The sequence below is a fragment of the Phyllostomus discolor genome, chromosome 10 (genome assembly GCF_004126475.2).
Source record: "Phyllostomus discolor isolate MPI-MPIP mPhyDis1 chromosome 10, mPhyDis1.pri.v3, whole genome shotgun sequence".
NCBI lineage: Eukaryota > Metazoa > Chordata > Mammalia > Chiroptera > Phyllostomidae > Phyllostomus > Phyllostomus discolor.
The window spans coordinates 44,747,764-44,775,274 of record NC_040912.2 but is presented as its reverse complement, the minus strand read 5'-3'; the positions used below and the strand labels follow the sequence as shown (position 1 = coordinate 44,775,274).

The 27,511-nt window shown below is 37.5% G+C and overlaps 2 protein-coding genes across 4 annotated transcripts in view; one reads left to right on the top strand and one right to left on the bottom strand.

The window, feature by feature from the left end:
- FBXL13 (F-box and leucine rich repeat protein 13) overlaps positions 1–5,510 on the top strand; it is a 268,523-nt gene extending 263,013 nt beyond the window's left edge. Inside the window, exon 21 of the mRNA XM_028526008.2 lies at positions 5,138–5,510. Within this exon, the coding sequence (XP_028381809.2) occupies positions 5,138–5,324 (187 nt within the window). The 3' untranslated portion in view covers positions 5,325–5,510. The remainder of the gene's footprint in view (positions 1–5,137) is intronic.
- A 500-nt stretch (positions 5,511–6,010) lies between these two features.
- The window catches only part of FAM185A (family with sequence similarity 185 member A), a 64,756-nt gene continuing 43,255 nt past the window's right edge, over positions 6,011–27,511 (bottom strand). For 2 of the 3 annotated variants that reach the window (XM_036010723.1, XM_028526009.2), the window contains 3 exons: positions 22,948–23,043; positions 18,853–18,987; positions 6,011–6,794 (listed from right to left, as the gene is read on the bottom strand). In XM_036010723.1, the coding sequence (XP_035866616.1) occupies positions 6,682–6,794; positions 18,853–18,987; positions 22,948–23,043 (344 nt within the window). In that variant the 3' untranslated portion in view covers positions 6,011–6,681. The remainder of the gene's footprint in view (positions 6,795–18,852; positions 18,988–22,947; positions 23,044–27,511) is intronic. The other variant, XM_036010724.1, reaches the window with a different exon arrangement.

Below are 27,511 nucleotides of genomic sequence, written 5' to 3'. Positions count from 1 at the left end.
TACCACCAAGCCTGGCTGTCCCTATTACCAAGAGACTTGGCCCTAATGCGTAGGGGGGAAGCTGACTTATTTGCCCATCTCAATGCCTAAAGAGGCCAAACACCTTAGTCTTCCTTATAGCTCCACCCCTACTAGGTTCCAGCAGGAAAGGCCTAGAATTCTCAGTCTCTGTCTTTGTTTAACAATGGAGAAGGGCAGTCCCCACAGCAGAGTGGCTTGGAGAGTCCCTGCATTTGGACTAGTAAGGCTCCACAAGCGTCTTGATTTCCAACATCTAGGACAGGGTGCTGTTTGTCAGTCAAGGAGCTCCCAAGATACCTGGGCCTCAAAACTTTGGTTAGATAAGTGGTAAGGCCTGGCCACATGCAGCTGTTTGGAGTCAGCTCTAGGGTCTCTGCAGCAGCTTCCTTCTCCACTTAAATCCTTGGGTGGAATTGGAAAAGCTGCAAGAATCAAGGTCATGAAGATGTCTAGTCCCACACCTATTTTCACTCTAAAAGAGCAGTTGTTTGCCCTTACCAGAGCCATGCGGATCCCTCAACTGCAGGGACTTTGTTTTGTCTGGGTGAAACCAAACATTTGGTAGTTGTGATGGACGTTTTTCTTACTTGGGAAGAGGTTTAATGACACTGATTCACAAAGTAATGGGCCCCACACATTCGGTTCCATTTGAACCTGAAAACATCTTATGATGTAGTCCTTACAATCTAATTACAGAACTCAGAAGAAACTGGTCTATGGACAAATTCCCCCATACTCAGTGGAGTCTGAAAATACTGCACCAGCCTTGTAAATCAAAGAGGTCTGCTCAGCCCACCCTTTCTGGCCATGGCAGTAGCAAACTTTTGGTCAATGAGCAAATTGGCTGTATCTCTTTGCAAGAGAGCTTCCAGCATGAGATTGGCTGTCATTCTGCCAACCCCAGAGCCTGAAGGGATCCCAGAAAGTGATTTCAGAAGCCCCATGTGGAGGAACAATAAAGTCTCCTTTAATTCAAGGAGGAAGAAGTAACAACTATGATCATAAACATGACAAGAAAATCTAGCTGTTTACATTTGAAGATGTTGTATACAGCCAGCCTTTCAACCCATAACTCCCAAGCAAGAAAGACAATGATGAAGGAAAACGTAGTGGGAGAGAGGGAAAAAGACCCAAAGGTCCCTGCAACCCTGGAGTGTCTGAACCACAGAGAGGTAGAAGAGCAATTAAGTCTATAATTGGCAAAGAGGAAAGGGACCTTTCTGACATTTTTGTGTTGAGCCCAAAACGTTTAACTCTAGAGAGATCAGCAGAGAAGGTCTTGGTGGCCTTCAGAATTTCCAAAGCAGTAAAGAGATTCCTTGGAAGCCTTCTTTAGCAGTTGTTGGCAGCATAAATTATTATCTAGGTACCCTGAAAGAACTGCGTTGCTAAGAAACAAAACTCTTAAGAGCTCTCCTCTCTAGTTATGGAAAGGTCTTTGTGGAAAGGCCTTTGGGATCTGGAGCTATTGACTTGTATCATTAGTATGAACAAATACCATTGAACAATTATTATTTGCCATATACTGCACTAAATCCCATTTTGTTTATTATCCCATCTAATCCTCACAAGTACCCTATCACCATAAAAATGAGTAAAGAAACTGGTTTAAAAGGTTAAATTGGTTTAAAAAGGTCACACAAATAAAAGGCACAACCATACTTTGTACATAGGTCTTAATCATTACTATGCTGCTTTTTTTGCCATTAGATTCATGATTCTCAAGCTTTTTTAAAAAATTAAATTTATTGGGATGACACTGGTTAATAACACATAAAATTCAAGTGTATAATTCTATAATACATCATCTGTATATTGCATTGTGTGCTCACCACTTACTCAAGCTTTTTTAAGTTCTAACATTCATTGGACTAGATCAATAAGGGTAGGTTAGGCATGCACTCAACATACTTGTTGATGCATAAATAAAAGGGGCAGCTGATTGTGAGCAGTCTCTAGTATTGACTCCAAATGTTCCCTCCACCCTTGTTCATGTCTACAGTAGAAACCAGAAGGAAATGTGAGCGAGGGCAAGCAATGTTATTGCAGGGGAAACCCTGAATCCACTTTAACATACAAAAACAGAAAATCACTTACAAACTTCAGTATGTCATTATTAACCATCTAATGTGATACTTGACTACTATTTGTAACATATCATGCTTGAAAACGGTTCTTTATGATGAAACCTCTCTCACCAGGTTAAATGAATAATGATGATTAATCATTGTAGTAGACTTGTTCAATTCCCAAATCATCTCATACGAGGTTTTGGAGTCACTTAGGCCAAGTTAGAGTGGAAGGCAGTCAACAGATTCTACATGTACTCCATGAAACTTAGAACACACAGTGATTCCTAAGTATACATTTTCTTTTCAATATTTCCTAGCTCCCATGTATGACCATACTAAAGCACCAAGAAGAGAGGGAGGAAGCAGGGAAGAAAGAAGAAGGGAGAAAGGGAGAGAGGGCAGGAGAGAGAGATGTTACTGACATTCAGTTTCTACATTTTCAAGTTTCCTGATACTTTTCAAAGTGCGTGTGTACAAACACACTGCTACACAGGATACAACTTGGAGAAACTTGCCAGAAGTCTACATGCTGGTCTTTCCTTTTGCCCAAGTCTCAGGAGTCAGTCCATGTGAGGGATGCCAAAGGTCTTAGTAAGGTGGTGAGAACAGGTAGTTCATGGGCTAAGGCTTTTCTGAAGGGCGGAGAGGAAGAGGACTAGTCTATACTAGCATACAAATTCCAGATTTGCTGCAGGACAGTTTCAGATTTTCAATTTTTCCCCAGGACCACCCTTGCTGTGAAATCACAGAAGACTGAGACAGGCCCTAGAGACACTCTACACTGGGGGAAGCCCTAACCTCCTGGCATTTGAGACTGGGGGGAAGAACTGTCTGAGCCATGATCCTTTGCTCCTCTCCCATCTATAGGCATCACCTCCTATAGTGAGGGACTCAGCCCTCTGATGCTTAATTTCACTGAATCTGACTGTGGGTAGAATGGAGAGCAGTGCATAGGTAAGGGAGGCCTGGAGCCAAGAAATAAACAAATTCAAGAAAAGTGTGTCCTATTGGATACTTCAATATGCAGTTCATTTTGATTCCGTCCCATCATATTGCATTTAATAAGTGGTCCCACTCATTCCCTATTTTTCTTATCTATATTGAGTCAAAATCCCTCATTTTCTTTTCTTGTTATTTTCTCAAATGCCAGCTGGTACACTGATACAGATGGGCTCCTAGAACACTCACCTAGTGAGGGAAAGCCTGTACAAGGGCCACCCTCCAGATAATAATTCCATTTTGAGGGAGGGCTCCCCAAACCCTTGGGATTTCCTGAGTAATAAGAGCAAAGGGAACATTTCTTACCATATTTGGTCTCTGGCCCTCAGTTCTTGAAATCCTTTCAGAGCCACAAAGGTGAAATGGGTGTCTCATTATTCAGAACAAGACTGTGTCCACAACAACTAGGTTTATGTTAATAAACATAAGGATAGGGGCTTGTTGTGTAGGGAACCAACCATGAAGAAAGGAGTGGAACTTTCAGCCCAATACCCTGCTTTCCAGGGAGGGAAGAGGGGCTGGACATTGAATCAGTAACCAATGGCTGGCCCTGGCTGGCATAGCTCAGTGGATTGAGCGTGGGCTGCGAACCAAAGCATCGCGGGTTTGATTCCCAGTCAGGGCACATGCCTGGGTTGCAGGCCACGGCCCCCAGCAACCGTACATTGATGTTTCTCTCTCTCTCTCGTTCTCCTTCCCTTCCCTCTCTAAAAATAAATAAATAAATAATCTTAAAAAAAAAAACAATGATTAATTGGTTTAATCAATTATGCTTGTGTAAAGATGTCTTCACAAAACTCCAAAAGGACATAGTACAGAGAACTTCTGGGTTGGTGAATGAATGGGAATTTGGGGAGAGGGGCATGCCTGAAGATAGCATGAAAGCTCTGTGCTTTTTCCCCATACCTTTCCCAATGCATCTCTTACATCTGGCTCTTCCTGAGTTATATCCTCTGTTAACAGTGGTCTCCAACCTTTTAGGCACCAGGGACCAGTTTAGTGGAGGATGGCAGGTAGGGTAGGGAAGTGGTACAGAAGGCAGAGCTTAGGCAAGCTTTGCTTGTGGCCTGGTTCCTAATAGGTTGTGGACCAGTGGTTAGGTACCTTTGCTCTACAATAAGCTGGTGATCCAGTAAGTAAAGTTTCTCTGAGTTCTGTGAGAAGCTCTGGGAAATTAACTGAACCCAAGGAAGGTGTTATTGGAAACTCTGATCTATCCAGCCAGACAGTCAACAGCCCAGGTGACAACCTGGACTTGTAATTGGCATCCAGAGCAAAGGGTGGTCTTGTGGGACTGAGCCCTTAACCTGTGGAATCTGATGCTATCTCTGGGTAGAGAGTGTTAAAATTGAGTTGAATGGTGGGACACCCAGCTTGGTATCTGAGAATTGCTTGGTAGTATGTGGGAACCCGCCCACTAACACACATACCCCCATGTTAGAATTGGGATCCAGAACAACTTTTACATGTTCTCTTTGCTTTCTTCCTCCTAAGACAGTAATAGTATTTTTAATCATTTTGGTCATAGATACCTTTGAGAATTTGATAAAAGTCATAAACCCTCTCCTCAGATACAAATTGTGTGGGAGTTCACAGACCTCCCTTAAGTTCATACATGTATCCAACAGAGATCTGTAGACTTTGGGTTCAGAGCTCCTGCTCAGGTGCATGGTTAGCCTTCACAGGTTGGCTGGGTAGGGTACCCCCTTAACTAAGACACTGGAAATACCAGATGGCTCCCTAAAGAGCACTATAAAGTTGCCCTCAGTATTCCCACTCCATGCAATTTCTTTACTCAGTCACTGTGTCTGTTAATCTCTGAACTGGCTGAACTGGAGGGCTACTGAGCTATTTCAGCCTTGGGATCCTAATTATTAGCACAATTACCAACACCCTCATCCTCAGCAAGGCAAGAAAGCTGTGAAAAGTGAAATCAACTCCTACCAGTGAGTTCTTTGACTCCCAATTTGGTCTAGTTTGAAAATTAGAATTCTGCACTAGTGATTACTTCTGCATGTAGCTAATGCTAATCACTGTTACTACAGGGAGGCAGCTGAGAAAATGTCATCTATAGTTCAGCAGCAGGAATATAGCCCTAATGATCCTCCACTTTGGTTTGGCTATGATTCTGAAGGCAAGCCCCTAAGAGAGCAACAGGATACAACACCACTTACAGATACAGAGGCGACAGTGAAAGAGTCGACATACAACAGTGAAGAGGAAATAGTATGATCTTCAACTAATGCAGGAGGAACAAAAAATCAAGAACTGGGCAACTTCATTTGATGCAAGTATTTTTATTAGCTGGATCTTGATGGTGTAAACAGCAGCAAATCATCTGATTGTTATTCCAACTACAAACGTTTTTAAATACATCATTAGTTCTTCTGTCTAATCATGATTTTATTTTATTATTTTATTTTGTTTTATTTTATTTTATTATTTAAAAAAAATCCTCACCCAAGGATATATTTATTTTTTTTAAGAGAGAGAGAAGAAGGGGGAGAAGCAGGGGGTGGCAAAAGAGAGAGAGGGATTTCCACATGAGAGAGAAACATCAATCAATTGCCTCCCATGCACTCCCCAACTGGGGATCGAACCCGAAACCTAAGTATGTGCCCTGACCAGGAATCAAACTAACAACCTTTTTGGTACACAACACAACGCTCCAACCAACTTAGCAACCCAGCCAGGGCTAATAATCATGATTTTTAAAAAGCCAAATTAAGCTTTGGCTGGCATAGCTCAGTGGATTGAATGCGTGCTGCGAACCAAAGTGTTGTAGGTTTGATTCCCAGTCAGGGTACATGCCTGGGTTGCAGGCCATGACCCCCAGCAACCGCACATTGATGTTTCTCTCTCTCTCTTTCTCCCTCCCTTCCCTCTCTAAAAAAATAAATAAAATCTTAAAAAAAAAAAAAAGCCAAATTAAGTACTGCTACTATATAAATTTTCCACGTAAATTTACTTTAAACCAATAGTTTTGAGATGATCAAACCCATGGTTACATTTATATAAAACAACCAGGAGAGATGTGATGTTTTTGACAAGGGATTTAGAAGTTTCTCTTTAGAAAAGAAAGCAGAGATGGCCTTATAAGGCAGAGTAAGTGTCTGAGCCAGGGCAAATGACTTTAAGGATTTGTGAAGCATTATTATAAAGGACATAAACGTACATTTTTAAAGGAAACAAGGCTTTATTGTGAGTTCCAGATACTTAACAAGAGACAAAAACACTTCTATTTCCTCTGTGACTCATCTCTTAAATGGAGTTAATCACTGTCTTTTTGTATCTTCTGAACAGAAAATCTAGATGTACTCTTGACCTACAGACCTGTGAACTGATACATGGGTACTACTTTAAGTCATTAAGTTTGTGGTAATTTGTTACAGAATAATAAAACTAATACAATAGCTAGTACAAATTTTGAATCCCCCCACCCCACAAGACAGTTCACCAGTGCTCATCTACTTCGATGATTTGTTATAATTTGTCATTGTCAACAGTTACATTAAACTAGTATTTGCATTTTTGTAGTCATGGATCTACTATTCATTGTTAAAATTATAAATTACAACTCAAACCATCCTTAGTCCTGCAGTTTCAGGGACTGAAACCAGCTTTGACTTCTAAAACGTACAGTGCCTTTTGGGGCATCAGCCTTAATCCATTTTTCAGGTTTGTTTCCTTGATTCATGAGCCCTGAAACACAAAAAGCATAAAGTTATATCTTGAGTGACAATAGCAATATTTGACTACATAGATCCTAATAATACACCTCTAAAACTGAAAACACTTTGGAACAGCACAAAATTTTGGTAAAGATATAATTGGGAAGGAGTTACAAAGAAGTTACCTGGGCTTGTTCCTTCCTTTCATCTTCTCAGAACTTTAAAAGGGAAGCTAATCTTCCCTCTTGTATACAGGTCTTGTATTTCTTTGCATACAGGTTTTAAAAAGAGCTTTATTTAAGCACAATTGACAAAATAAACATTTAAAATATTTAAAGTATGCAGCCCTGGCTGGCGTAGCTCAGTGGATTGAGCGCAGGCTGGGAACCAAAGTGTCCCAGGTTCGATTCCCAGCCAGGGTACATTCCTGGGTTGCAGGCCATAACCCCCAGCAACCGCACATTGATGTTTCTCTCTCTCTCTCTGTCTCTCTCTCTCCCTCTCCCTCCTTCCCTCCCTCCCTTCTCTCTCTAAAAATAAATTAAAAAAAAGAAAAGGAAAAGGACTCCTTTTAAAAATAAATAAATAAATAAATAAAGTATTTAAAGTATGCAATGTAGTAAGTTTTGGCATATGTAAAAAAATCTGTGAAACCATGTCTTCAATCAAGATAATGAACATGTTCATCATACCTACAAGTTTCCTGGTGCCCCTCTGTAATCTTCCCCTCCTGTGCCTTCTTGTTACACATCTCTGATGCTCTGTTGCTTAATTCTGTACTTAAGAACTCAGTCAGTCTGAACTGAGAGTTGTGAATATACCATCTCAATTCATCATATAAATTTTCTTTGTTGAATTCAAGTACACAAATGAGTCATGAAAGGCAAGGACCTGCATTCAAGAATACTCTATCCAGCAAAGCTTTTATTTAGATTACAAGGGCAGATAAAGTGTTTCCCAGATAAGGTCAGATTAAAGGAGTTCATCATCACCAAGCCCTTAGTATATGAAATGTTAAAGGGACTCATCTAAGAAATTGAAGATCAAAAACTATGAGCACTAAAATAACAACAAGCTCACGTCAACAACTGAACCTAAAAAAAAGAAAACCAATGAAAACAAAAATAAGCAAACAACTAGAACATGAACAGAATCAGAGAAATGGACATCACATGGAGAGTTTTCAGTGGCGAAGGGGAGGGGAAGAATAGGGGAGGAAAGGTACAGGGAATAAGAAGCATAATTGGTAGGCATAAAATAGATGGGGAGAGCTTAAGAATGGTATAAGAAACGGAGAATTCAAAGAACTTATATATACAACCTGGGGCATGAACCAGGGGGGGAATGCTGGAGGGTTGTGGGGTGCAGGGCAGAGGGGAGATAAAGGGGGAAAAATTGGGAAAACTGTAATAGCATAATCAATAAAATATAACTAAAAAAGTAGGACTGCAAAGTTTGAGATGAGCTTCTCTCTGTATCCTCAACCCCTTACCCTATAACAGACTTTGTTTTTATTTACATTTGGTCCAGAGGGATGATTCTGGTGCAGCAGATGCACTTCAGTGCATCATTATAGTTGGAGGATTCCCTCTTTTACATTATGAACTCTACTGACCATTCACTATGGGAAGCACCATGCTCAGTATTTTAGGGAGAATTCAAAACATGTAAAAACATATGCTAATACCCTCAAAAACCTTAGCAGCTGGGTAGGAAAATAAATCACAGACTTATGAAACAACATGAATATAATTATTCTGAAATCTTATTTTAATACACATATTTCACAAACAAAAACTCTAATGCCATACACAATTCCATAACCATAACCAATATTTTAATGTCAACATTCTCTGTTCACAGCCTTGACAAAAGTGCAAGCCAAGATACCTTGACAACAAATTTTACTGACAAGAAAATACTTCTGAGCTAGTTTTAAGAGTGTCTATCATTGTATTTTCTCTCAATTAACTGGAATAACAAAGATGATCACACTCTAGGTTTTCAGCACATATACAATTAATCAGTTTTTCTCAAGAAATATTCTTGGAGAGAGTTTATCTTTCTCAAATATTCTATGTCAAATCCCATCCACTGAACTTTTCATTTCAGGTACTAGAGTTTTCATTTCTACTTCTAGAAATTCAATTTTGATCTTTTTTTATATTTTACATGCCTTAACTTTATTCCAACATATACAAAATACAATTATAGAAACTTTTACTTTCCTACTCTAATACTAGTGTCTGTGTCTGTTCTGGGTGGTTTCAATTGACACTTTCTTCACTGTGGGTCATGTTTTCTTGCCTCTGTATGTCTGATAATCTTTGATTGGATGCCAGACATTGTGAATTTCATTTTGCTGGGAGCTGAATATTTTTGCATTCCTGTAAATCTTTAGCTTGGTTCAGGGATGCATTTCAGTTACTTGGAAAAGTTTAAGCCTTTCATCTCTTGCTTTTATAATTTGTTAGGCAGTTCTGGAGGAGTGCTCCATCTAGAGCTGATTGTGTCCAACTACTAAGTCCCTTACCCAATACTCCATGAATTACAATTTTTTTTCACTCTGGCAAACAGCACAGACACTATTCCTGGATCTGTGTGAGCACCACATTCTATTCCCTCTGGCATTTTGTCCTATGAACTCTAGCTGTCTTGGTCTCTGTGGATTCTCACCACAGTCTCCTCCATTCAGGGAGTATGCTGGTTTCTACATTAGATCCCTCTCTTTCTGTCCTTACTACAGCCTGGAGACTCTTGAGGCTGTTAGTTAGCGGGGGATTATTTTGTTTCCCATCTCTCAGTGATCACTTTCATTACCTATTGCCTATTGTCTTGGAAACTGTTTTTCATGTATTTTGTCTGTTTAAAAAACTTTGGTGGTGGTGTTTTAGATAGAAGGGTAAATTAGTCCTTTTTACTCCTTATCTAGTAGTCTTCATTGTTTCTTTCCTTTTCCCCCTCTTTCCATTTCCCTCCATCATGCTGTCACTTTCTTTCTCTAACTTATTTTGAAATAATTAAGGACTCACAAGAAGTTGCAAAAAATAAGACTTCTGGCCAAGATGGAGACATAGGCAGATATGCAGTGCCTCCTTGCACAACCAAAAGGATAACAACAAATTTAAAAACAAAAAAACAGAACTTCCAGAAAATAGAACTGTATGGAAGTCCAACAACCAAGGAGTTAAAGAAGAAGCATTTATCCAGACCAGTAGGAGAGGTGGACCTGGCAGCTGGGGTCTGGAAGACTTGCAGCAAGGCAGCAGCTGAAGGACTATGGTGGATGGTCCCACATTTGTGTGAGGATAAACTGGGGGGAACAACTGGGAAGACAGACCATGAAACCCAGGGTTCCAGTGCAGGGAAATAAAACCGCAAAACCTCTGACTGAAAAACCTGTGGGGGTTGTGCCAGCGGGAGAAACTCCCAGGCTCACAGGAGAGTTTTGTTGGAGATCCACAGTGTCCAAGAAATTACACAAACCTTCCCACCCAGGAATCAGCACCAGAAGGAACCAATTTGCTTGTGGGTAGCAGGGAAAGTGACTGAAAGCTAGCCAAGAGTCAAGCAAGCAGCATTGTTCCCTCTTGGACCCCTCCCCCACATACAGCACCACAATGCAATGATGTGGGTATTGCCCTGGCAATACCTAAGGCTCTGCCCCTTACAATATAACAAGTGTGCTGAGACAAAGAAATTTGGCCCAAATGAAAGAACAGATCAAAACTCCATAAACAGAACTAAGTGGTGAAGAGATAGCCAACCTATCAGATGCAAATTTCAAAACACTGGTAATCAGGATGCTCACAGAAATGGTTGAGTGTGGTTGCAAAATAGAGGAAAAAGTGAAGGCTATGCTAAGTGAAATAAAGGAAAATGTACAAAGAACCAACAGCGATGGGAAGGAAACTAGGACTCAAATCAACCATTTGGAGTAGAAGAAAGAAACGTTCAACCGGAACAGAATGAAGAAACAAGAATTCAAAAAAAACGAGGAGAGGCTCAGGAACCTTCAGGACAACTTTAAATGCTCCAACATCCAAATCATAGGGGTGCCAGAAGGAGAAGAGGAATAGCAAGAAATTGAAAACCTATTTGAACAAATGAAGAACTTCCCCAATCAGGCAAAGGAACTAGACTTTCAGGAAGTCCAGGAAGCTCAGAGAGTCCCAAAGGAGTTGGACCCACGGGAGCACACACTAAGGCACATCATAATTACATTAGCCAAGATTAAAATGAAGGAGAGAATCCTAGAAGCAGCAAGAGAAAAGGAGACACTTACATACAAAGGAGTTCCCATCAGACTGTCAGCTGATTTCTCAAAAGAGACCTTATAGGCAAGAAGGGGCTGGAAAGAAGTATTCCAAGTCATGAAGGGCAAGGACCTACATCTACAATCACTCTATCCAGCAAAGCTAACATTTAGAATGGAAGGGTGGATAAAGTGCTTTCCAGATAAGATCAAGTTAAAGGAGTTATCATCACCAAGCCCTTATTATATGAAACGTTAAAGAGACTTATTTAAAGAAAAGAAGATAAAAAATATGAACAGTGCCCTGGCTGGTGTGGCTCAACAGCTTGAGTGCTGGCCTGTGGACCAAGGGATCACCGGTTCAATTCCCAGTCAGAGCACATGCCTGGGTTTCGGGCCAGATCCCCGGTTGGGGGCATGTGAGAGGCAACCATACATTGATGTTTCTCTCCCTGTCTTTCTCCCTTCCCCTGTCTCCAAAAATAAATGAATAAGAATCTTTAAAAAGATATGAACAGTAAAATAACAAACTCACAACTATCAACAACTAAATCCTAAAAACAAAAATTAAAACAAACTAACCAAACAACTAGAACAGGAACAGAATCACAGAAATGGAGATCACTTGGAGGGTTATCAGCAGGGAGGGGAAGATTGGGGGAAAAGGTACAGGAAGTAAGAAGTATAAATGGTAGGTACAAAATAGACAGGGGGAGATTAAGAATCATATAGGAAATGGAGAAGCCAAGGAACTTATATGTATGGCCCATGAAGATGAAATGAGGGTGGAGGGGAATACAGTTATGGAGTGCAGGGCAGAGGGGAATAAGGGGTGGGGGGGAAATGGGACAACTGTAATAACATAATCAATAAAATATATTTTAAAAAAAGAAGCTGCAAAAATACTATAAAGAAGTCCTGTGTACCTATTACCCAGTTTGCCCAATGGTGACATCTTATATAACTATAGTACATATTCAAAACCAGGTAATTAGTTGGCAAAGTATAATTATTTAGACTACTAACCTTAGTCATATTTCATCATTTTGCATACTCACTTTTTTGTATGTTTTGAATATACTTTTATGACATTTTAACACATGTATAGATTCATATAACCATCATTATAATCAAGATACTATCACTACAAAAGAGTCCCTTATGATATCTCTTTATAGTCTATCCTCCTTCTTCCCTAACCTTTGGCAACTACTTATCTGTTCTCCATTTCTATAATTTTATCATTTCAAGAATTTATGTAAATGGAATCATACAGTATGCAACATTTTGAGACTGACTTTTTACTCAGCATCATTCCCTTAAGTTTCATCCAAATTGTATGTATTAAAAGATTGTTCCTTTTTATTATTGAATAGTATTCCAGTGTAAGAACATACCACAGTTTGTGTAACCATTTATAGGTAGAAGGATAGTTCTATGACTGAAGGATATTTCAGTCATTTTCAGTTTGGGGTATTACAAATAAAGCTATGAATATTTGTGTAGAGTTTTAAAAAAATTTTTAATCCTCACCTGAGGACATGCTTATTGATTTTAGAGAGAGGGGAAGGGCAGGAGAAAGAAAGGGAGAGAAATATAGATTGGTTGCTTGTCATACACACCCTGACCAGGGACAAACCCAGGCATAGGCCCTGACTGGGAATTGAACCTGCAACCTTTCAGTTTACAGAATAATGCCCCAACCAATTGAACCATACCAGCCAGGGCTGTGTAAAGGTTTATATGTGAATATGAAGTGTCATTTTTTGCCAAGATAAATGGCTAGGACTTTAACTGCTGGGGCACATGGTAGTTTAATTTTAAACTTAAATTTTAAAATTTAGGTAGTTTATAACCTATACTTTAACAAACTGTCAGACTGAATGCTAGGGTAGCTGTATCATTTTACCTTCCCAGTGACAATGCAGAGGAGGTCCAATCTCTTCACATCCTTGCCAGCATTTGGTATAATTAGTATTTTTCATTTTAGCCTTTCTACTAGGTAGACAGTATCCTCTTCTGGTGTTAATTTGCACTTCACTAATGGCTAGTGATACTGAACATGTTTTTGTGTTTTTATTTGTCGTATATCTTCTGTGGTTGTGTTGTGTTTTAAATCTTACACGATTACACACTTTTATGTGCATAAATCATTTTTAGTTCACTACTGGGAAGAGTTCATTCAGGGTATGATTTGGCTGTACTTCAGTGTTTCTTGAATGATCAGAATAAATACAAAACCAAAAACAAAGAAAAAAAAACCCAGGCATTACAAACAGAATTCAAATCCTCTATGATTGGAGCCTACACCTTGGTTTCTAGTCTAGCTGTCAGCCAGCTATAGCTAAATTTAGTCTGACGGCTGTTTTTATGTTCTAGGAGATAAGAATGGCTTTACTTTTTTAAACAGTATAAACAAAAACAAAAAAAATATGCAACAGAAACCTTATGGAGCCTTTAAAGTCTAACATATTTACTATCTGGCCTTACATATAATGTTTGTAGATGAGTAGAAACAAAACCTTTTTTTTTTTGGTAAACATTAACAAAATTGATGTTTAATGATCTATGATACTCCCAGAATCTTACACTTTCCCAAACGATGGGGAAACAAAAACACTATAAAAGCATAAATGACTGATGGCAATTCCTACATTAAATCCCTGTTGAAGTATTTTTAAACAGCCATGACTCTATAGCGTTCTTCATTCTGTTACTAAATTTCTTCTAAGTCATCCTGAAGTACATCTGTATGACTGACAAATCCATGTGCTATAAGCTTGGAGAAACCAAAACTTCAATGTTAAAAAACAAAACAAAACACAAAAACCCCAAACAAACAAAAATCCCTGTATTTCTGAGTCATATCAAAGACTATAGACTTTTGTCCTTTTGGGAGAGAAAACAGTGTCTTTAGATCTTAAAAGTGCTATCCTGTGGGATTAGTCACATTTCAACGTCTTTTCTAGCCAATGAACCAGTTTTCCATAAATCACAATGCCATAAATTTATCCATAAATCACAATGCCATAAATTTATCACTCTCCAAGTTAAAAACAAGCTGAATGAGAACTCTTGTCCATTTTGGTTTATTATGATCCCCAATAAATGCTTCACATATCCAGTTTGACTAAAATAAAGTAAAACCAGTAGCACCACCTTCCCTACTATGACCATGATAAACAACAACCATTCGGTTAGCCATATACTTTATCTCTAATACTTTCTAAACACCTAAATTGGGTAGTTTTAAGAGAAAAGGACTTTGGACCAAATGTATTTTGAGGCTTAGAGAATGGCTTTATATTCCACAGTGATGTTTCACACTTAGATTGATGAACAAAATCTAAAACCTAATAGAGAAGTCAACTTTTTCCTTTTTCCATCTGTTGAATTTGCCATATAAGACTAGACAAAAGTTAGAACCAAGGATCTCATAAGAATTGGAGAGTGCACCCAAAAGAATACACACAAGCACATTTTTTCAGCCTGAAAGAATCCCAGGCTTTCTTTTGACCTCAGGATAGCTCTTAATACTTGTAAATTACATTCAGAATCACACCACATAAACTTTAGTTTATCAGTGACAGCAACAGCAAGAAAAACCATTTAGCAGGAAATCAAATAAAATGACAGAACTGAAACATCAAATCCTGTGGGAAGCCTGAGCCCTTGGGACTAAATTTTACGGAATGGCTTCTTGCAGAAATCATGCAGAAGTTATGCTACAGATACAATCCAGACCTCTTAGCAGAGAGGGTATTTCCATTGCTATGCTTCATAGGCTCTGTAAGAAAGACCTAGATGAGCTGAGCTCAGCTGCCTATAATTGACACCCAACATTTCCCATTGAGTGGGTCAGGCAGTGAGTCATGTAGATGTGAGTCTCAGATATGAACCCTGCAGGCCAGCTCTGTGGTGTGAGGGCTCCAAAAAGGAATACACAATGGCCTCTGCCAGCACTTCTGTCTGGAAGAAAGCTGCCCTCCACCTCTCAACCTCATGCTGGACAATTCAGTTCTTCTCTGTATGTCTCTGATGCCTTTCAATCTGCTGTCCCCGTGCTGGAGCTCAGAGGGAATGAGTCCACATAAGTCTGTGTGCAGGCCCTTTAAGAAGAACTGCCTGGGATTCCAGAAGTTTCTGTCTTGCACATTCTCAATCCCTGGTTTTCACAGCCTGAAGTTATGAAGACTGCTCTTCCTGGCACTGGAGTCCTGGGCTGGGGAGCCTGGAGTGGGGCTAAGACTCCTTGTTCCTCAGATATTCTCCTGATTTTCACCCACTACACATGGGTGTGGGGCCAGCCCATTCCATGTCTCCACCCCTCCTACCAGTCTGGATGTATTTTTTTCTTTAATTCCATAGTTGTAGGAATTCCCTTCAGCTTAATTTCTGACAGCTCTGAATGATGGTTGTTCTATAGCTTAGTTCTTCTCTGTAAGTTTCCGTAAATTGATGTGGTTGTGTGAGGAGGCAAGCCACATTTACCTATACTGCCATCTTGACCAGAAGTCCAAAATTGCTTTGTCTTTATTTGAGGTCCTTATCACTCTAATGGATTTTATCTAACATCACTGACAAACTACCTGGGGCCAACTTCATAGGATATCATTTGCTGCTCTACAAAAGAATTCTGATCAGGAGCTAGAATCTTGCAGTATGAACAGGAAATGAAATTCATTCTGCAATTTGTGACTTCCTGGTTTAGGAAGTAGAGTCTAGAATATTAGACATAATAACAAATAACTCCCCAAAAGAACAAGTTAGGCTGTGAAGCTTCATAATAACTGAGTTAAGCATGTATCTTCCCCATAGCACCCACTTATTTATTTCATCTGTCAAAATTTGTTGAAGGAGCCCTGACTGGTGTGGCTCTGTGGGTTGGACATCATCCCCAAAACCGAAATGTTGCCAGTTCAATTCCCAGTCAGGACAGATGCCTGGGTTGTGGGCCAGATGCCCTGTGAGGGGTGTGTGAGAGGCAACTGATTGATGTTTCTTTTGCACATCAATGTTTTTCTCCCTCTTTCTTTCTCTTTTCCTCTCCCTAAAAATAAAATAAATAAAATATTTAGAAAAAGAATTAAAGGTATTTGTTGAAGGCTTATTTTTTATGTTGAATTCAACCTAGACCACCGTGGAGTCCAGGTCACTAAACTTTCTCCCGTATTTACTATAGTACCCTGCTGCTATTTAAAATTTTCTTTTCCCACTATTGTCTTTTCTAATCTTGCCCCACTCAACATTCAGTGATCTTTCTAATATACAGATCTGTCTATGTGAAGCCCAGATTAAAACCTTTCAGTGGCTTTGCAATGTACTTAGTATGAAATCCAAAACAGTCCTATGTGATCTGACTGTATCCCAAACTCTCTAGTCCCCTTTTATGTCACTTTCCCCCTTACTCTCTATTCTCTAGCTATATTAGACTTCTCTCACTTCCTCAGACTCACAGAGCTAGTCTAATTTAGATGTGTCACCAACATGCTCTCACAGTAGCATGTAAAAGACTTTGTTATAACATTTTTCTCTCTAGCTATATTAGACTTCTCTCACTTCCTCAGACTCACAGAGCTAGTCTAATTTAGATGTGTCACCAACATGCTCTCACAGTAGCATGTAAAAGACTTTGTTATAACATTTTTCAACTTTATTGTATTCACTGGTTGGTTTGTCTCGCCTCACTAGAATGTAAGCTCCTCAGATGGCAGATGGACCATACTCTATGATCATTGCATTCTGAGTTTCTCATAGTGTGAGTCAATAAATGCTTGTTGAGTGACTGACTGACCAAATGATGGAAACTATAGAAGACAGTAGGAGGAAGAGCTAGACTATGGAAAGATATTGTTTGTTTTTAAATATATTAATTTTGAGGTGGTAATGGTTTGGTAGAGTAGAAATGGGCTAGAAGTTAATAAAGAGATCATTTTGCAGATACCAATTTTATCCAATGATAGAACTAGTAAGTGTTCTTAAATGATTTAATGAGGTCATTGTTTCAATGGCTTAAGTGATCAGAACGGAGTTTCAAAACTGAATTAAAACAAAATCTAAATTTCAGAAAGGCATATGATTTTATGAGTAACAGAATGAAAAATTACAAAATAACTTTAATTTATAATTCAAACATTCTTAAGATATGTAAAATAATTTAATTACACTATTATTTGGAGCATTATTAAACAAATATGTATTATCTTTAGATTACTGGGGCCAAAAGAAGGTAATTCTGTTGGATCCTTATCAAACTCAAGAGATCAGATCACAGGAAGTTGAGTCTTACCAAATTTAATACACTTTAATTTTTATCACATAAGCGTTGCCCATTTAGTACTGAGAGCATAGAGGTGTTATTTTTATTACTATTATGCTTTTTATTAATATTCTATGATTTTTAACAGATTGCTTTCTTAACATATAAAATGAATATTTAAAACTGAAGTTTGGTCTCATGAAGATACCCCACAGCCACTGCCACCACCTCCACCACCACCACCGCCACCACCGCCACCACACATACTTTCTTTTTCTAGACATTAGTCCATGGATAATGCTATAGTATACATGCATGTACACACTTTAATTTCAGTGTCCTTCTTGGTGCTGGTAAAATTTAAAGGAAAACCTCACCAGCATTAATTATTTTTAGTATGTATGTATATTATCTATTCAATAAATATTTTTAAAAGTAGTATCAAGCCCTGGCTGGCATAGCTCAGTGGATTGAGCGCGGGCTGCAAACCAAAGTGTCGCAGGTTCGATTCCCAGTCAGGGTACATGCCTGGGTTGTAGGCCATGACCCCCAGCAACTGCACATTGATGTTCTCTCTCTCTATCTCCCTCCCTTCCCTCTCTAAAAATAAATAAATAAAATCTTTAAAAAAAAAAGTAGTATCAATGATCAATACAGCCAGAGGTAATTAGGAAAAATGTACAAAGCTATTCACATTTCTAAGGTTGAAATTCTACTATACTAAGAGAGCAAGTTCTCAATGTGCATAATACCAAATTCCTATTTATTCTAATCATACAAAGTTAACTTTAAATCTTGCACTGTATGTATTTAGTTGATTTTTAAGTCCAAGAATTAGAAAGCATTTGTGTCAGAAAAAAACAATTTTTAATGATTTTTAAAATTTTAAATTGGGGTAAAAAAACACACTAATAAAATTTATCATCTTAACCATTTTTAAGTTTCCAGGTTAGTAGTGGTAAGGATATTTACACTGTGTGCAACAGATCTCCAGAACTTTTTTATCTTGTAAAACTGAAACTCTATACACACTGTATATGGGTATATACTCCTCATTTTCCTCTCCTCCTTCTTTCTGTTGTTTTGAATCTGACTACTTTAGGTATCTCACATAAGTGGAATCGTACATTTTATCTTTTCATGACTGGCTGAATTCACTTAGCATAATGTCCTCAAGGTTCATTCACATTGTAACATGCAACAGGCCTTTCTTCCTTTCCAATGATGAAAAACACTCCACTGTATGTAGTATATACCACATTTACCTATTCATCCATCAATAGACATATGGGTTGCTTCTGCCTCTTGGCTATAGTGAATAGTGCTGCTATGATATCTCTTCAAGATAAGAAAATGTTTTAAATCAATTGTATCCAATGATATGACTAAAGAGTATTTAAAACAAAATGTCTGCATTGTGTTAGTGATAAGCAGTTGGATGAAGAAAGTGCCAAACACCAAAATATGATAATGGAAAAGAACAAAAAGAATAAAACTGCAATTAAGCATACCATATTTCTAATTTTGTATGGATAATGACTATTCATCTTAAATAGCAAAATGTAACCTCCTTACCAGTAATTATTACACCACCATCTTTATGAGCTTCAGCCATCTCTTGAACATGGACTTCTGAGTTCACATCAACTTCTTTTCCTGATAACTGTAAATGAGCTTGAAGAGAAGGTGCAACCTTGACAAGAATAGAGCCTGTAATAAGTTTATAGGAGAGCTTATTAATGCCAAGAAATCAAAAGCACCAGAGTCTACTACAAAAATGAATGATTGGGTAGCACTGCTCCTGATACACTATCTTTATTCCTTTGTATATTTTCTTAAACAGCAGTATCTTTTTTTACTCTCTGGTAGTCAATATTTCCTTACTCCCAAGGCATTCATGGTAACTTATGTCAAGAGTGTGAATTATTAGGATATTATAAACTATTATTTCTTCTTTTGCCAAAAGCCTTCATCACAGAAAATTGAGTGATTTATTACACATGAAGCTTATAGAAAGGATTTACCAGTAATCGAGCATTTACTATGGTGTAATGTAATTACACTTTAACTATTGTACTTTATCTCCTTTAATCTCCACATCAACTTTATGAGATATTATAATCCTGATTTTACAGATGAGAACTTGCTCAAGTTCTCACTAAAGCTAGTGTTGGAATCTAGATCCACTTCAATGACAACAAAGCCTATGCTCTTAACCACTGTGGTACTTCACACACTGCTACCTCATCTTATTACAGAACTTGTGACCTCACTGATCACTATAATTCAACTAGAATCCTGAGCTCTTGTGCTTTCAATTGTACCTTGTTGGGGACAGGGGGATAACAGTAATAAAAAGAAGATAATATTTGAATTTTAACTATCTAACATTTCTTTTCAGTGGATCACAGTCTTTTGGGTATCTGAAGCAAGACAATAAACTTTATTTACACTATAATCTTGTAACAATTCAAGCTTCTAAAGGAGGAAATAAGAAAAAGTACTGTTAGCTAAGGAAGCATTTTCAAAACAATGATGTGGGTTGTAATGCAAACTCACTAGCACACTCTTCTTTCAGAAGTTTTCTTCCGCTGTTCCTCATATATTCGTAAAGTTTTGAATATATGGCCCCTGACATAAAACATTAACCCCACCTTAAGTAATTTCATATCTTCTTAGCCTTCCAAACTAGAGCTAGAAGTTTGGGGTAACTGATGAACCCTCATATACTCTTCAAAAAAGGGGGAACAATGCACATCACTATAACTGGTTTGTTTTATTTAAAAAACAAATTGCTTTTCAGAGCTTAAATGTAAACTACTGACAGGAGATTCCCCATAACATCAGATATGAAATCTTCAGGAAAAAAACAACTCTGAAAAACTTTTAGATGAACAGAAGATACATGCTTTTCTACCAAACATACTTTAAAAAGTAGAAAATAGATTTTTAAAACTTTTTAAGGACTTTATATCTCTAAATACATCAAATGTGATAATTTTTTCTTTTCATAAATAAAAGGATCTTAAATCTGTGAGAGCTTTAAAAATGTTAAGCCATACAAATACTTTTATCCCCATTCTTTCCATATCTTCAAAAACAAAAACCAGCTCTATCAATGCTCCATTACTGTTTGTGAATTAAGAATTCTCATGTCTTGAAAACTCCCAAATGTCCCCTTTAACATGGTATTTTTTAAGAAAGGAAAGCATCATTTAATGAAGGCATATTATACTGAGATTAGTGGTTTTATCAAGACAAATTTTAAGTGGAAAAGTCAATATTCAGATGCAGGCCTGACCAAGCCTAAATGCAGCTTTTCTGAATGAATTAATAAGATCCCATGGGTTTCACAGGGAGAATGAAAACAAGCATTTTAATACTCTTTTTCAAATGGCAAAATATTGAAGCCCTAAGAGACTTAAGTGGCTGGCTCTTGAACCCTATAGCAAGACAGAGGTAGAAGTGGAAAGGATTCCAAATGTCTTTACTAAACACCAAGCAATAGAACCCTGAATAACTTTCCATTACTCTAAAAAAGTTACTGTTGCCAAAAATAATGAGAATTAAGAGACCTAAAGTAAGATAGAAATCTTTGTTTCCAGTTATCTTTAAGCTTCTGCTAGTAACATGCTTTCTCTGAGACAACATAAAATTGTAATCTTACTCAAATTTTGTGACATCATATGCCATTTCAACAGCTTACTGAAACAACATTCCAAATAATGCTCAAAAATATTTCAGGTGGATGAAGATTAACAATTCTTTTTTTGTTTGTTTTGTTTTAGTTTTCTGCCCCTCCATACAAAACAGGAAAAAATTTTCACATGAGAGCTTTTACTCTGTTACTAGTTACATTAAATGCAGGTTTGTTTTCTTTTCCTTGGGTCTTCATAATAAGAAAATGCAATTATATGACTACTTTGGCATTCACAAAGTACTCTGAATAGCATTATTGAAGATCTTAGAAATTTAGTCAGAACATTTATTTAGAGGAAAAAATGTGATCTTAAATCAAACACACCTATGTGTCAGCAGTAACTTCAGTTTCAGAACTCTGTGTTTTTACTTTTATACTGACACTGTGACAAGTTAGCCTCACTGACAGAAGGAAAAATATAATAATTAAACCAATGGGGGAAATAAATTACTAACAGCGGGAACAATTGGTCTCTATAAGGAAGTATTTTCCTTGTTACACATATAATCCTGGTCTGGCCAATGTGCAATAGGTTCTAGGATTTACTTAAGGAATTTTTATACAGAGTTATGGTTCTTAACTTTCTGCACCCAGGCCACTTCAGCCCCAGTGGCCAAGATACTCCAAGTATGCAGGCCACTTGCCACCATGAATGTGTCCATGTACGTGAACACAGTGTTCAGATTACTACAAAGAGTATCACTTTTATTTTTAAAAGATATTATTTATTAATTTAATATTTTGAAAGATTTTATTTCTTTATTTTTAGAGAGAGGGGAAAAGAGGGATACAGAGAGGGAGAGAAACATTAATGTGGGAGAGAAACATTGACCAATCAGGTTGCCTCTCCTACACCCCTAACCAGGAACCTGGCCTGCAACCCAGGCATGTGCCCTGACTGGGAACTGAACCAGCAAACTTTGGGTTGACAGGCAGGTTCTCAATACACTGAGCTACACCAGCCAGAGCTACTTATTTATTTTTAGATAGAGAGGAAGGGGGGAAGAAAGGGTAAGATCAAAGTGCAAGAGATACATCTATTGGTTGCTCTTGCATGCCCCCATCTGGGGACTTGGCCTACAACCCAGGAACATGCCCTGACTGGGAAGTGGACCAGCAAACTTTGGGTTCACAGGCCAGCCAGCACTCAATCCACTGAGCCACACTAGCTACGACTGAGTGTATAACTTTTAATGAAAGATCTGGAGTCTTAGAATAAGTTATTTGTATTAGAAATAATATTATAGGAAGAGACACATAATAAGTAATTTTATTTATTTTTATTGATTGGTTTTAGAGAGAAAGGGGGTGGGAAGAAACAGAGAGAGAGAAACATCGATTTGTTGTTCCACTTATTTATGCATTCATTGGCTGATTCTTATATGTGCCCTGAGAGGGGATCAAACCCACAACCTTGGTTTATTGGGATGATGCTCCAACCAACTGAGCAATCTGGCCAGGGCCATATAGTAAGTCTTGATACTTTAAGGGACTAAGCCGACAATCACTTTACAGGTCCCTCCTGCTAATACCTTTATTTCAGGATCACATTTTGAAAAGTATTATTCTAGAGTCATGGCCTCAAAAGGTCCTCTTACAGTGGCCATAAAGCTTTCAAAAGAATGGATGAGGGCATTTTTCAAATAATACTCTATTTCAGAACTAAAATTAAACTGAAAAACCCACCCACTAACACTAAAACATTTTACAATAATAGTCAATAAAATACAATATTTTTGTTTACACTACAAAGGGAAATATAGTCTTCATCGCTATCTGTCCCCAAAGTTTCAAAGATCATCAGTCTATAGGACTAGTATTCCAGTCTCTAAATCAGGTTCTATCAGAAGAAATTTTCTTGAAATCACTTTGTCAGTACTATAAATAAGATAACTTGACCATCTGTTTCCTGAATATTATGTAAAACCTTCCTTACACCAGATTAAAATAAAACATTTCACTTGTCAAACCTTCATGGGATTTCAATTCCACGTTCCCCAGTTGGCTGACATAAACATCTAAGGCACCCTGATGAGTTGAGGCTTTTAGACATCCAGAGGACGAATCTAGGAGGAAGGAAAAAGCCATAAACATAATCATCCTTATTTGAGTAAATGGAATTATAAAGTTGAACTAAAAAGCTCTGCTTCAGCATTAGAATAAGGAGCTAAGAGTCTTCCAAGGCTTTTTTAAAAAACAAAACAAAAAATTTTCTTGTAACTATTCCATGTTCTGTTTTAAAATGAAAATAAAACCAGACATATAGAGTTATATACCTAGACAACTTAAAAATCCCTATGTTTATAGTAACCTGCATAACTGATCTCTAAACATCTAAGGCACCCTGTCTAAACATGTTTATTCTACATCCTAACGTGCAGGAAGGACAATACATAAGCAATGCATCCTTGACAGCCAAGACCATGGCTTAAGCATCACTGGTACATTTAATTTATTATCAACTTTCAAACTTTACTAAAGAATTATATCTTGTGTAGAGTAACATATAAGTAGTGGCAAAGTTAACAAAAATTAAAACCTCATATTTTTTCCCTTTAGCAAATCTGCTAGTACTTAAAAGTGTTGCTCAGGATGAAAGATTACATAAGGTTTTTTTAAGATATATTTTATTGATTATGCTATTACAGTTGTCCCATTTCCCTCCCTCATTCCCCTCCACCCTGCACACCCTCTCCCACCCACATTCCCCCCTTTTAGTTCATGTCCATGTGTCATAAGTTCTTTAGCTTCTACATTTCCCATACTATTCTTGCCCTCCCCCTGTCTATTTTCTACCTACCATCTATGTAACTTATTCTCTGTACCTTTTCCCCCTATCCTCCTCCCACTCCCCTGTTGCTAACCCTCCATGTGATCTCTGTATCTGTGGTTCTGTTCCTGTTCTAGTTGTTTGCTTAGTTTGTTTTTGTTTTAGGTGTGGCTGTTCAGGTTTTGTTGCATCTCTTAGAGGGACAGAAGTGGGGACAGGGAATCAATTGAAAAGTGGGTGACGCTTTTTATACCTAAATATTTCTTTTCAAATTTCTGGAATCGAACAGATATTTTAAGTGAGAGAAAGAAAATCACAATTAAGGTGGTCCTGATTTCAAACTCAAATTTCCTTATGTGATCAATGACTTCTATTTTTCAATTAGCTAACATTTCAAGTTCAAGACAGACAATAAAGAAGTAAGCAAATGATGTTGCAGTGCTAACTAGCACAGACTCTCCCTTTTTTCTCCTCTCCCATGGCAAAAGCCAAAGCATGAGTATATGTATATGAATGTGTATACGTATATGTGTTATGTATATACACACACATATATATATTTTTAGAGAGGCCTCTTAAAAAGCATATTTTTCGGAGCTTTCATTACTTCAAAGTGGACAACTTCTAAAGTAAGTAGACAATATGATGAAGCTACTGCCAAAAATTATACTACTACACTTTTTATAAAATATGGACTCAACATTTTTAAATTTTAGGTGAATCCAAAGACAACAACTTGGGAATAAACTGTTTAAAATCTGACTCCAACATAATTTATAATAATTTATTTCTAGTTATACTGAAAAAAATGACCTTTATCAGAATCAGTTTACTTAATTTTAAAAATTTAAGTATAGTTGGCATACAATCTTACATTAGTTGCAGGTGTACAATACATTGATTCAACATTTAATTTTTTAGTGTCAAAGATAACTTAAAATACTGGGAAATTAAGCCACTAGAGATAAATAACATAGAAGAACTGGATGAAGATGAATATTGCTCTCCTCAGCTACCAACAAAAACTCCTTTTAAAACCCCTTACTACATCATAAAAGAAGCCAAGTAAAAATACACTATGATAAAAAACGTAGACTATACAATGTGTGCATTTCCTTGCAATGTGTGCAAGGTTGAACAAAATAAAATATTTGACACATTGGTTTGATTTCTTGCTTTCTCTAGGAAGAAAAACACAAAATTTTTAGGTGGTTTGTAAACAGTACTTTTCAGTTCTCTCCCCCTCCCCCTGCAGAAGGGAAATAATCACAGCTAAATAATTGTATCCTAAGCCACTAAATAATTACATTCTCATGTTATCAGTGTTGAGATCTGATAATGGCCCATCCCTTGGAGGCTGTCAAAACATTTTCTTTACTCAAGATGTATTTTCAAAAGAGAAAGCAAAGGTAATATAGAAAAAGCTACTTAGTAAAACATACACTATTTTTTTGTTTTTTATAATACAAGTGATTGGAACAGAAAAGTAACTATCAAGAGTTAAATTAAGGCTTCATTCACAGAATTTGATATTCTGGAGATTCACATAATGGAGAAATTCTATAGTTCTTGGAGGAAGCCTTAAGGGAAATAAGCATTAGAGGGTGATTAAGAAGTGAACAGAAATTATTAGTCCAGACAGTACGGCACAAGTAGACCTTCACAGGTTTGTATCACCACAATTTGGGACAGAGATCTTGTTGGTCTGACAGAGACCACTGAGTTTTCCTGGAAAATTACACATACAGAAGAGAAAAACTAATGTCAACTACCAGCTAATAGTATATACAACCAAAAAAATAGATATTTGTAACATGTACTTCACTAACAGCAGAGAATAACAAATAAGATTGAAAGGTTAAAATTCCAAACTTTGCTATTTTCCTTCAGATAAAGGAGAATTCTCTCAAAACTGGTCAGGCATATTCAGAAAGTTCTGAATTTTTATAATTCCACTTCAAGTTTCAACATGTAGATACTAAGAAAGAGAAACACAAAAAGTATTTCTTGATTTTTGAAACTTGATTCCTGTATTTCCAAACCTATACTAATTGCAAGAATAAGGAACAAATTTTATATATAGGACTAAATATATGTGCCTTAACTTGATTTAAATAATTTTGGTTACAATCATTTGTATTACAGTAAAGGACCTGCAAAGGCAGAATTTTAAGGTGAGTTTAAGTAAGGTTTTCTAAATTAATGTCCTGCCTAGGTATTCTGATTTTGGGGAAGGAATACATAGGAGGCTGGGCTTAGGAAAAAGGCAAGGCAACTTCCCTACACTCCACCCCAAATTAACATGTTCTTGTTTTCTTTTTAATTTTTATTTTTCAAGTACAGTTTTCTGTATTTTACTCCCATCCCAGCCCACACCCCCAGTGCTCCCCACCTCCCTCCCATTTCCACCCCCAGTAATTTTTGTCCATGTGTGTTTTATACTTGTTCGTGTAAACCCTTCCTTTTTCCCCTGAAATTCCCTCCCCTCTCTCCTCTGGTCATTGTGAGCCTGTTCTTTATTTCAGTGTCTTTGGTTATATTTTGCTTGTTTGTTTGTTTTGTTGTTTAGGTTCCTGTTAAAGGAGAGATCACATGGAATTTGTCTTTCACTGCCTGCATTATTTCGCTTAGCATAATGCTTTCCAATTCCATCCATGCTGTGGCAAAGAGTAGGAGCTCCTTTCTTTCTGCTGCATAGAATTCCATTGTGTAATACAGTAGTTTTTTGATCCATTCATTGACTGATGGGCACCTAGGTGGCTTCCAACACTTGGCTATTGTAAATTGTGCTGCTATGAACATTGGGATGCATAGGTTCTTTTGGATTGGTGTTTCAGGGTTCTTAGGACATAATCCTAGCAGTGGAATTACTGGATCAAAAGGCAGAACCATTTTTAGCTTTCTTAGAAAATTCCATATTGTTTTCCAGAGTGGTTGTACCAGTCTACAATCCCACCAACAGTGCACTAGGGTCCCTTTTTCTCCACAACCTCTCCAACACTTGTTTGTTGCTTTGTATATGATGGCCATTCTGACTGATATGAAGTGGTATCTCATTGTGGTTTTAATTTGCATCTCTCTGATAGCAAAAGATATTGAGCATCTTTTCATGTGTCTCTGGATCCTCTGTATGTCCTCCTTGGAGAAGTGTCTGTTCAAGTCCTTTACCCATTTTTTAATTGGGTTGCTTGTCTTCTTAGAGTGGAGCTGTTTAAGTTCTTTACATATGTTGGAGATTAAACCCTTGTCTGATGTATCATTGACAAATATGTTTTCCCATACAGTTGGTTTTCCATTTATTTTAATACTGTTTTCTTTAGCTGTGCAGAAGCTTTTTATTTTGATGAGATACCATTTGTTTATTCTTTATGTCCCTTGCTCTAGGGGACATATCAGTAAAAATGTTGCTGCATGAAATATCTGAGATTTTCCTGCCTATGTTCTCCTCTAGGACTTTAATAGTGTTACAGCTTATATTTAAATCTTTTATCCACTTTGAATCTATTTTTGTGTATGGTGTAAGTTGGTGCTCGAGTTTCATTTTTTTTGCATGTAGCTGTCCTGATCTCCCAACATTTGTTCAAGAGGCTACTGTTACTCCATTTTATGTTGCTGCCCCCTTTGTTGAATATTAATTGGCTGTAGACACTTGGTTTTATTTCTGGGCATTGTGTTCTGTTCCGTTGGTCCATGTGCCTGTTTTTATGCCAGTACCAGGCTGTTCTAATTACAGTGGCCTTGTAATACAGTTTGATATCAGGTAT